At 30.6% G+C, this 12,699-nt stretch overlaps 1 protein-coding gene across 1 annotated transcript in view; it reads right to left on the reverse strand.

Moving 5' to 3' along the window:
* sev (receptor protein-tyrosine kinase sevenless) overlaps positions 1–12,699 on the reverse strand; it is a 95,933-nt gene that overhangs the window by 8,173 nt on the left and 75,061 nt on the right. The window contains exons 26-36 of the mRNA XM_043048239.3: positions 11,932–12,070; positions 9,923–10,161; positions 9,198–9,374; positions 8,200–8,504; positions 6,653–6,828; positions 5,118–5,213; positions 4,767–4,914; positions 3,030–3,192; positions 2,751–2,815; positions 1,873–2,002; positions 1,660–1,757 (exon numbers count right to left, since the gene is read on the reverse strand). Of these exons, the coding sequence (XP_042904173.2) occupies positions 1,660–1,757; positions 1,873–2,002; positions 2,751–2,815; positions 3,030–3,192; positions 4,767–4,914; positions 5,118–5,213; positions 6,653–6,828; positions 8,200–8,504; positions 9,198–9,374; positions 9,923–10,161; positions 11,932–12,070 (1,736 nt within the window). The remainder of the gene's footprint in view (positions 1–1,659; positions 1,758–1,872; positions 2,003–2,750; positions 2,816–3,029; positions 3,193–4,766; positions 4,915–5,117; positions 5,214–6,652; positions 6,829–8,199; positions 8,505–9,197; positions 9,375–9,922; positions 10,162–11,931; positions 12,071–12,699) is intronic.

Here is a 12,699-nt window from a genome sequence, read left to right on the forward strand (position 1 = left end):
ACCGACCTCAGTGCTGACGTAAAATATCCTCAGTGGTTGATGAATCATGGGTTAGATCACCAACCACTGAGTGGTAGAAGAATCACTGATTATATTCCTCTTGCCGACAAACTAATTACTACGGGAGATTTTCGCGGTTTTCCTCTCCATGTAACGCAAATGCGGGTTAGTTCCATCAAAAAGTCAGTCTAGTCTGAAAGAGCTGTGGTGGTTCAGGGGATAGAGCGCTCACCCACTAATTAGATGAACCGGGTTCGAATACCAGCGATAACTGGTCGATACGAATTTCGCACCCGGCTCGCAATGACGGCAGTGCAAACATGAAATATCCTCTGTGGTAGACGGATCATGGGATAGAGTCCCCTTGTCGTCAGGCTAACCGTGGGAGGTTCTCGTGATCTTCCTCTCTATGTAACGCAAATGCGGGTTAGTTCCATCAAAAAAAGTCCTCCATGAAGGCAAATTTCTCCCAATACTTGATCCAGGAGTTCCCTTGTTTTCTGGATAGGGTTCAAAATTACTTGGCTACGGAGTTGAACATTAGTAGTCGTAAATCCAAAAATTGGGTCGTCTGTTCAGCGACGTTTATAAAAGAAAATAAAATACTGTAATACGAACTTAATGATAGTAACTCGTTTTGGTGTAAGGGTATTGAATGCATACTCCATTTCAAATAAGCAAGTATTATAAAGGATGTTCAATAATTAAAAAATAAAACAGTCACGCAACAGCCCGTTGTGAGCGAGGTCGGGGGTCTTAGAGATTAAGGCTCCACAATTTCATGGACAACGGCATGATTGTAGCAATATGGTCAGCAATGGGCAGAGATCGCCTTTAATTTTCCAGACAAGATCCATTCATCTAAAGCTGAGTGGCTTCAAGCCGCCACTGGGGTTCGAGTGTAAACGATTGAGCCATTGTATCTCATGCTCTGTGATGATTACCTTTAATCTATACATTTTTTAAGTATTTGTCTGAAATTAAGTAAAAAAACAATATACACACTATATCAGGGGTCTCAAACTAGGAACCCTAATTAGTGTAAAATAATAGTTTTTAGATTCTTTAATTGATTAACACGTACGTGATATTTAGTAATGAGTATCCTTAATAATGAATAATAATGTTCAGAATGAAGTCAAAACATTACGGAGATTCGGTGTCAAAAATCATTATGCGAGTAGAGAAAAAAAACATTTTTAATTTCCGATAAATTATTTTGAATATGATCGTTTTGAATATAAGAGCAAGAAAGGAATTAAAGTCATTGAAAAATAGTAATTTTTTTTTCTTTTACAATCATAAAATTTTTTTTTCTTAAAAAAATTACTCACTGAATGTATATTTAACTCATTTTTAAGAGATTTAAATGGAGATTATAAAACATCAGTGTGGTAAAAAACTAATTTGAAACATTAGATCGACTTCAAAGTCAATTATCTCAAATTTTTCTTATTATTGCATAACGCCTTCATCTACTCATTACTACAATTATGTATTACGTTATAATCTAAATTACCTCTACACACACACAGTTTTATATAAACTATGCCCTTAAAGGTAAAGCATGATCTTATGTTGGAGAAAGCAAAAGTAGTGTAATTTTATATGTACAAAAAACTAACAGCAGTGAAGTTTTATCTAATAGAAAAAACGTACCGATGAACAAAATGTAAGTCTTCTAAATACTTGCAACCTTTTGCCACGTCTATTGAAATTATAAGAAGGTCATCCAAGGTTAAATTACTATTTTGGACCTAGAAAATGATTACAAAAATATTATTAGTTTTTTTTTCTTTTTTTTCTTCTTTTAAATAGACATTTTTTCCAACAGTATGAATAGTGATAAAAAATGACAGAAAATATACTCACTATCATTGGTCGATTACTTCGAAGATAGGAGAGAAGATCACCTCCTTCCATCAATTCCAAAATTATAAAATTGGCATTATTATCAAAACAAACGCCTAAAAGCTGGAGTATGTGCTCATGCTTGAAATTGCTGTAAATATGAATGAATCAGATTGAACGAAATAATATTTTCATAAATTTTAATGAATTTTTTATGAATTTAAATAAATTTAAATGTGGGAGGAGGTAGCTTTAGAGGAAAGAAATGAAACTAAAAATTCTATTTCAGTGTTGATGATCATTTCTTTTACGAATATTTAAAAACAATTACGAGCACTTAACTGTTTTATTTACAGTTTTACGTTGTTTTAGTTTAAAATTAATGTTATGTCTACTTCTTAGTTTTCTAACAGCTTTGACATGCTTGCTTGTGCAACAAAAATACGACTGAATATATGCTAAGGCATTTGGATTCTAAGAGAAAAGGAATATATCCTTACTAATTCGCGAAAATTATTCTGTAAAAACACATTGCAAAAAATTCTGGATCAAACCTACGGTGCTGGTAATTTTTACCGTAAAATTTTACGGAACAAAAAATTTGATAAAATGCAATGTTTATAGTAGTATTTATTTGAAAATCACTGTAGTTTAATAATTATTACTGTAAAATATACGGTATAAAATTTCACGGCAAAATTAGATTTTACGCTATAGTTTAATCCAGAATTTTTAACAGTGCAAGGCAGTGTAATCCACACATTTTTTTTTTCATTGGTATTAGCAAATTTCTAATTAATGAAGTATGTAGCAGCAACAATGTTCTTGAAATTAAAACGTTGTCACTACGTCATGAAATAAAATAAAATACTTTTTCTATACTATAAATTTATAATTACCTCATTAATTTGGCTTCTTTTATGAATTCATCTTTTTCATGTTCAGTTGCACCTTTCTTCAGAGTCTAAAAAATAGTCATTTTTAATAATCATTCAGAGTCATTTTTATATAATTAATGAATTTTTTTCCAGGCATAAATATAGATAATGATTAGACGTGTGCTTTAAACAGCTCGTTTGATTTGTAATAACTAAATTAATAGAAAAATAAATGTGTTCACTGTTTAGATTTCCAAAACTTTTTGTCAACCTAGCAATGTGCACATAGATTAAATTTACCTTTATTGCTATCTTTAAAATGGGTGCTTCACTACTTAAGCCATAGACAATGCCAGAATAAACTTCTCCAAAAGCTCCACTTCCTAAAAATTCCATTGCAACTATTTGATCTTTATGGATTTGAGGCAAGGATAGGAATTCCTCATCTGATGGCAGCATGTCACTAAGGAAAAAGAGTTAACTATATTATCAAATAATCTTATCATTTGATCATTAATTTTCGGGAGAGTGGAGATATTCGCCGTATAAAATATAGCCTATTAGATCTATAGATCTCAATCCTACAAGCATGTCTAGTTCTAAGTAGGACCATCAGAACCTACTTCTGGCAACCATTCAGGACCTTGCGACACGATTACCTAAACTTTCCCTGTAAGGAAACCCTGCTTCGTGCATTAAATTATAATATGAGGCCAGTATATCAGTTAAAATTAACCTAATAGAAGAATATATATCTTATTAATCGATTTTTTTTTGTTTTGTTTGATTCTATAACCCTTGTTTAATGACTTCAGATTCTCATCGTTGTTATTCCCCATGAGCATATGTGTGCCTTATAACTGAAAAATAGTTACTTTGTTTTATTCTCTAGTTGTCTCTCTGTTTCTTCTTCTAATTTTGGGGTTATTTAGAGTAGGAAAATTCTCTTAATTTTAGACACCAGCGTAAGATCTATGCTACGACGGAGCATTCCGGTTTCTACTTTCATGACTCCTGCAGACCTGGCGTCCAATAAACAGGACATCAATTTTAATCCATATTAACTTAATTAATAAACAGGATTTTTGTTTTGCGGGATTTGATTGAAGGAGATATTTTGAAGTATAGGATGTATTCCAAAATTAAGGGAATATTTTGAAGTTATAAGAATATTCCCAATGAAAGAGTTAACATTATTTAAAATAATTTCTCTGAGAAAAAAAAAAGTACGATTAAATCTACCAGAATAGGATAAAATTTACCGTGTTTCTGGCTCTATATGAACACTAAAGAAAAGCTGTAATTTTTACGCAAGCACTTTGTATTGATTTAGTAAAATGAACATTAAAATTAGTTAATAATACGCGCTAAAATTTGGTAACTCTATCATGCTACCTTAGAGAATGGCATAAAAACCATTTAATAGGCAAAATTTGCTTTTCAGTTTTATATTTTTTACTAAATGTGTAGTAATAATAACTATTCCTGTAAACAGCTACCATATGAAAGGGAAAAACTATCGAATGGTTTAAATACCGTATATTTTGATTTTATAACCAGAATTGTTTTTTTTAAAATGCCATTACCATATAGTAGTTTTTCCAGAACTTTTTTTCTCCGCGTAGAATAGAAAATTTACCGTTTTCCCAACTGCATATTTTTGGAATTCTGTTTTAAAATTTGAATAGCAGTTGTAGAGGAAATAGAATTATTAAAACTAGTTTTTACCTCTAATTAAAATCTCACACCAAAAGTATTGTTCAAGAGTAACGGTAAACAGTGCGCATGCGTCATCATTGCACGCGTTGCTATGGTGACCGCTGCTGTTTGATAATTTTTAGAATTCTTTTTTCATTAAGTTCATTATGTATTGATATTTTTAGCGACCTTGCTCATGAATTGTGGAACCTGAGAGATCCTATAAATATCACTGAAATTGTCAATAAAGAGAATCTCGTCCCTTGAACGATGTTTTCCTTATTTTATTAAGAATATGAAATCTAGTTTAAAGTTTAAAAGTTGAAATAATGAACTTACTTTAAATTGTAGAGTGCATTCGTTTGGTGAATAAAATTTGGATGTATGGGCAAGTCTTGTAATGTCGCTAATTCTAAATCTGGAACAAGTTGATTTGAGGATGTTACTTCTTGAAGTATCTTCTTGCACTTCTCCTTCTTCATGTGAACTGTGAAAAAATAATTCAAGATAATTCATATGTGAAATGTGCTTCATTTTCATATTATATTAATTTAATTTTTCAACTCAAATTGTTTGAAACAATTGCCCAACATGTAAAAAAGTAAAAGCGAGCATAAGCTATGTGGAAGAATGCAAGTTTGATAAATGTGTACCATACAAAACAAAAATAATCACTTAAATGATACTTACATATGTAAAGTGCAGTTAATATGATGAATAGCATAACTGTAGCAATGCTGGCAGCGATGATAATTCCAAAGGAGTTTTCAACTTGGTCAACAAGAGCTATAATACACAGAGAAAATATAAAACTTTATATGCATGTAGGACAAAGCTTTGCAGGGTACTCGCTAACGCCTAAATTGTTCCTGTTCTCTTTCGAACGATTGCAGCTGTAGTTATGAAAGTGATACCAGATGGGTATGATTAATAACAATGGTCTACAAGATGAGATTGTATTCAATGACCCCGGGTAAAAAAAAAGCAAATACTTAGCGTTTCTGTATCTAAATCGGTGTGAGATATTTAAAAAAAAAAATAATTGCAATTTAATAATATACCATCGATTTAGTATGAATTATTATGTACATTAATGCTGGGAAAAGATTGCTTCTGGCACGCTCTGGATATCTTACATTGCGAATAAGCGTAAAAGAAGTATAATCATCTAAAACAAAGGTTTAATGGGATAACTTGTTTTTTCTCATAAAACTATTTTGTTTACGTTAAATCACAGGCAAACAAATAAGCATTCTTTTCTCAGCACTAATGTTTGTGAGGAGTACGAAATTGAGGATTTGTAACACATTTTCCGATATAGAAATACTAAGTTTTCACCGAGTGACACTGTAAGCGGTCTCACTTGGTAACACGCAATCCCTTTATTATACCTAGACACCATTCCTATAACAATATTTGCAGTTAAAAGGATAGATATCGACTTTTTTAGATATCTTGTTTTATTATACAGCATATTATTTTACGAGAACTACACTTTTTAAGAGGATTAGATTGAATATATATCTTGATTGAAAATAGATGCATGCTGCGCCAAGTTTAAGTTCTGACATAGTTAACTAAGTATATATTAAAAATTTATGTTAATAACAGATGATAATTATTAAGCTATATGGAAAAAAATTAATAACTTTTGAATTCTTCACGATATTCAATTATTTAGCAAACATTTATTGGTTTAGGATGTTTTTTATTTGCATGCTCACTCTTACCACTATTGTTGATAATTTTTCTATGAAAATGCCGAAATACAGCGTTTCTGCGCATAAATCTGTGCATCAACCGCTGTATTCATCTGATTTCAATCCTGACCTCAAAAAAACATATTTATTTAGAATAAGAATTGCGCCTGTTTTCGTAATCTAAAACATTATCAATAGTAATCAGCATATTTAATTTTAAACCTTCAAATTATTGATATTGCATCTTAGTACGCATAAAAGTCTGATCATTAGATCAAAAGCTACTAGGGTGCTCAGTTTTTATTTTACATAATGTCTACGAATTCTGATGCTTTACAAGTTTGACCTAAAAACACAAAGATAGTATCGCGATTTATTGTTTATGCGATTATAATAAAATTATTTTTACTTAAACACGTGCTTGCTCTACCAAACAAACTAATGAAAATGAAGTATCAACCTTTTCTAACATTTTAAATTCTGTTTAAATTTAAATTAAATTTGAAAGTAAATATTTTTACTTACCTCCTGCATCCGGTAGAAAGAATGATTTCTCTGAGTAATTAAACATTCCAGGACCATATTCATTCACAGCGCGGACTCGGAACTCGTAATATTGATTCCCAGAAAAATTGTTTACAATCCATTGATTAATTGAACTGTTGGTCACAAAAATCCACCCAGCATCTTCATTATCTGACCTATATTGAAAATAAAAGGAATTATGCCTTATGGTCTTCATTTATTAATTATTTTTTTGCTAAGTATTTTAATACTGTGGTCCTATTTTAATGTTTTTAATCTCTCTTTCCTCGTCAGGTTTTAATCTACCTTTAAAACGGGCTATCAAAATCTACTAAAAATTATAATTTAACAATGAATACATGCGATTCTAAAACTCGGACATCTATGGAATCATTTACTCAAAATCTCTTCTTGATTTTTTTTCTCAGAAAAATAAACATTACAAAAGCACTTCTTTGATATACATATTATTTTTCTGTCACAAATTTTGTGAAAAAAAAATAGTTTGTTTAATCAATTTTTCTACAGCAATAGTTAAACAATTCATCAAATTTCCATTATAATTTCACACAATTTAATCAATGCTATAAAATAAAACAAAAATTCCACTCAAAGTGTCACGGCACGTTTCTTTTCATTCAACAACATAAGATAAAATGGAAAACTAGAAAAGAATTCCAGAAGTCCACCATTTTTATAATTGCTTGAGCAAAAAGTTATATTCAGTTTACCTCTTTAAAGAATTGTTTTTCTTTTCTCATAAAATAAAATAAAGTTTATAAAGGAACTTACAACCTGTAGCAACCATCAAGAAATAATAACATGTTCCTTTTTAATTATTCTACAGTAATAGTTAAACAATAGATCAAATTTCCGTTATCATGTCTCAAAACACAAACTAATGCTTTAAAATTACAGACGAAATTTCTTCTCATAAAGTGCTTTCGAACACTTTTAATTTTATTCAACAGCAAAGAATTGAATTGAAAATTAGAAAGTGACTCCAAAATTTCATCTTCGACCGATTTCTGTTTATATACATATATATATATATATATATATATATATATATATATATATATATATATATATATATATATATATATATATATATATATATATATATATATATATATATATATATATATATATATATATATATATATATATATATATATATATATATATATATATATATATATATATATATATATATATATATATATATATATATATATATATATATATATATATCCTCGTTGCAAGTAACCATTATTTATTCATAGCAATAAATATTGAGTACTTGCAAAGTTAAATGATTATGGCTAGCCATGTGATTTAAATCAGATTCAGATGGATACCAATAAGCAACGTCACTCGTGAGTGCCGAACCTGATTGACTTCTGAATCGACAAAAACCGCGATTTACCTACAATGACGCCACTGGCAGGTATATAATTGCTGGAAAACTGATTTATTCTAAGTAACTTCTTAAGAAAATATGAATGCTTAAAATGTTGAAAATATACATATACTCAATCACTTACTTCATTTCTAACTCATATGTAATATCTAAATAGCCATTGTTGAGGGCTTCGTCCCAGGTTACTTGGTACACTTCCTTCCCTATGGGTTTCACTAGAGGTATACCTGGCACACTTGGTACATCGCCGATTGTAGAAAACTCGGAGACAAAATTCTGAGGCCATACAAATGGTTCTTCACTATCTTTATATATTAACATTAATCGGAAAACATATTTAGTTTTTGGTGATAAGTTCTCAATTGCAAATATGTTGAATGCTGAAGGTTCAGTTGACGCAGCATTGGAATGGGCAATCCATATTCCTTTCTAAACAAAATAACTAAAATTAGATTTTTTAAATTTCTTACGTTACAAATTTGTAATTATTAATTTTTATATGAGTTATAGTTGTCATGGAAATAAGGAAAACGTTAGGTTTATCTCTTAGCACAAATGAAAATAAAAATAAAAGGTTATTTTAAGTAAACAAATTCAAGTTACTTTTGTAATTAAAACCTGATTTTCATTAAATGGCCGATATTCAACAAATAAAAAGGCTCCTTGTTAATTAATATTTTAAAATAGACAAATTAGGCTTCTTCGTCTTTGAAATCATTATATAGCATTCACTTTAAAAGCTTTAGTACTTAAGAGTTTTTAAAAGTGAAACGTTAAAATAAAATCATTACCAAGATTGAAATTACTGAATACTGATATAGATCCATTGGTTCTTACGGAAATTTCGTGCCAATACATACGTTATCCAGTATTATAGAATCAACACGAATTACCCGGATGACCCAATTCCAAGAATCTTTGGAAATTAGGTTAAACAAAAAAGACAAATAATACAGATTGACAAGATATTAACAAGAAAATTATTGAAAAACAGCTAATTTGAACAAACCTATATTTTTATTTAAAATTGTTTTCTACGAATAACTTTAAGTAAAAAAGTTCCAAGTTGTTATCCGTCTTTAATCAAACAGAAAAGAAATAAATATTCAAATAAAACCAAACCTGTGTGAGTTCTAAAGTGTGATAACTAATACTGTCATCATCAGGTGAAATCCATAGAATGTTCAGAGTTGTTGAAGTTGCATTGAGAAGAGTCAAATTGTTTGGCATTTGAAAAGTTGTGGCTACTACTTCTTCACTGTCATTAAACATTTTGCAATTGGAAGAGTAAGCCCTCACCTAAAGAACAAAATATTCGTTAATATTCAAGTGACACGAAAAAGAAAAAAACACGTCCCGTTATCACTCCTCTTTCCCTTTTGGTTTCCTTGTCAAACAAAGTATGTACCTTGAGGGTGCAAACTAATAGAAAGATTCAATCTTACCGCACACTCTCGTATGTAGGTAGTGCGCATGCTCTGTAACTGCGCTGCGCAGAACTTACAAATGAGCTACGTGAAAGTGCACAATCTCTTTAATTTATTTGATGAAATCTATCGAATCACAAGTGAGTAAGGCGGTGTGAAAAAGTTAAAACTAGTTTAATTGATCAATGAAACTTCGAAATGTTTGTAACAACTCCTTTTCCTTAATCTGGCAATCAAACAGATTTAGAGGATTTCAGCCCAAGTTCCGCAGTAGTGATTCGTTTCGTTTTGAGAATGTCTCTTTTTTCATGCTTAAATATTAATTTAGGACCCCTTGCATACTTATGTTTCTTGACAAAGATTCTTAAAGAGGAACACTCATAATCATAAATAGGTGTATTTAAAAACTGAAATGCATACCGATATGTAATGATCCTTTCCAGCTTCTGAGGTTTCTATAGTTGCACGCAAATCAGAATTCGATTCGAGGCCACAGAGTGGTTGGATGCTCAGTAAAGAATCCTTAGTTGAGTTAAACACTTTCCATTGCACGCCGTATGAAATGGGATACCCATTGGGAAACAATGGTGGTTCCCAGGTCACCTCTATCTTGAATGGAGTCATAGCTTTAGCTGTTACATTCACAGGAGCAGATGGAACTGAAAAAAAAGCCAGAAAAAAAACTTTTTTTAAATGCACTTGTTGTAAAATTAGTGATTGTTACAAATCAGAATTCGAATCATACTTTAATTTAAAAATTATATGCTTCATTGCGGGAAATTTATAAACATTAAAGTTAGCTAGGTATTTTGTGAGTTAAAAATTATAGGTATTTTGCGAGTTAAGTATTTTTAAAATATTAATATAACTAGATACTTGCAACTCGAGAAGAAGTGTAGTTATCATGTCTGACCATGTGATTTAAATTTGATTTAATTGGATGCCCGTGAGCGACGTCACGTCTGTGTGTCGAATCTGATGCAGGTACCAGCCAATTATCAAAGGGTAGGTAGCTTAATATTAGGTCATATTATGAGTTGATTAACATAATTTCAGAATATTAGTGTGTCTTATAGCTTATTACATACTACTTAACAGAAAGAAATGAAAACATTAAACATAAATTTAAAGAAACAGTAGAAACAGAACACATGTCAAAGTCTTAGTCGTCACAAAGTACCATTCGTAGAAATCGAATTTGGGATAAAAGAGGAATTTTCGGATCAAAAGAGGACTCCCCGAAGGAGCATGCACGCCTTAAGGAAGATCGAAACTTGTTATTCACAAACAGAAATATTATTGTCTAAATAATTGTTTGCTTTAAAGGCAATATTTTTTGTCTTATTTTCAATTAAAATAAGAGGGGATCAAAAATTAATGTGAATGCGTGTGTAAACTCCATAGTCTTGTGTGTCGCTAATTAATTCTTTTATATCAGACAGGTACCCTGGTGATCGACGTTACCGGCGGGTACACTATATAACGTCCACCCGTTTGGTGCTGAGGGCAAATCAAAAATGGCGCAAAACATGAAGAAAACATTAAGGGGGAAATGATGAAAATAAAAAGGCAAATTTCTAAACTGTTGATTGTTAAGCTGGTGAAAAGTACCCCCCCCTTCTATGTATACAATGAGATGTTTGTTTTGAGTATTATGCTGCTATTTAAATGAAATTTTTGAAATTTGTGTAATACATATACGTAAACAAAAGTCATGGAACATCAAAAAAAAACAAGTAAAAATGTCATATTTGAGAAAACAATTGAAACTATATTATCTAAAGCTCTTCGTACACCAGTTTTGCGGTTAATATACGCATGGATCAATTAATGTCTACCAGGTAAAAGAAAGAAGCACAGAAAGTAAAACGAAATTGACTGTACTAAAGATTTTTTCAGACAATCATTACGGCTTACATAGAACATACGTAATGAATAAGATTTATATTCAATCTAGAGCCCCTGAATTCAAATGAAAAGTTATGACCTGAAAAAATAGTGTTTAATTTATTTTCTTTGTACAAAATATAAATTTAAGCAGGTGCTTAAAAAATTCTGAATTTTTTTTTTAAACATTAAATTATAGTTCTGTTTACAAGACCTAAACTAATGTATAGTTTGTCTAAAGAGAGAACTCCCCTAGCCATTCGTCTGGACCCGTGGTGGTGACTATAGTAACGAGGAATAATTATTTCAAGTAGGGGTGTGAGGTCACTGTTTAGGACAGGTTTTGGTTCGGGTCGGCGAGAGAAAGGGAATATTTTTCTTCTGTCTATTGTGTTAGCCCTAGAGTGAAGAGACCCTCCCAAAAATGCGATATTCTTGTTTCCATAGCAGCAGACGACCTCAGATTTTGTGGTGGAGGAGTTCCTAGCGTAGACAAACTATGGTATATTTGATTTATAAGCTCATGGCAAATGCTATTTTACCTCCTTCATCAGTTCGATATGTAACAATCGGACTTAGATCAGATAATCTTTCACTGTAATAGTTCCTCACTGCCACACTTATGGAGTAGTTATTAAATGGCAACAGATCTTTAATTGTTATGATGTTTTCATAGGTGCTCTGAAAAAATGAAAATTAATAATAAACAAACTAGTATACAGAAAATAATCTTGGAAATTATAGAAAATACAACAGGTAAAATTTTTAAAAAAATTAGATGCATGATGATGGCCGTATGGAACAAAAAATCAGTATAAATATCATATTTGTGTTAATTTTTGCAAATCCCAAAAGAATCAAAAGTTGAGTGAATTGAGATATTAATAATGAAGGTATTAAAAGAAAAAGTAGATTGTGACGAATATAAGTATTTTAGTTATATTAAACAACACAATTTCGAACGCAGATAGTAGAAACAAATTTCATTTTCAATATTTTACACGGAGAAATATTTACAGGAGTTCTGATAAAATTACCGTACTGCACTGTAATAATATTACCATATTGTTTGGTTTTGGTAAGAGGCATTAAAATCTGTTCATGTAGTAATGATTTACCAGAAATTCTGATTTTCAAAACTATCTATTTAACTGAAAAGTGAATTTATCCGTATAATTGGTTTTTAATGCCATGCTCTCATGATTTTGTAAATTAAAGAAATTTTAATGTTATAACTGTTTTTCTTTGATCTAAATAAATGCAAATAAGTTTCGAATTTTTAAAAATTATTGCGTGGAAGTGAGCCGTAT

Source organism: Parasteatoda tepidariorum, chromosome 2 (genome assembly GCF_982258835.1).
Source record: "Parasteatoda tepidariorum strain Cologne lab strain chromosome 2, Ptep-v5.0, whole genome shotgun sequence".
NCBI lineage: Eukaryota > Metazoa > Arthropoda > Arachnida > Araneae > Theridiidae > Parasteatoda > Parasteatoda tepidariorum.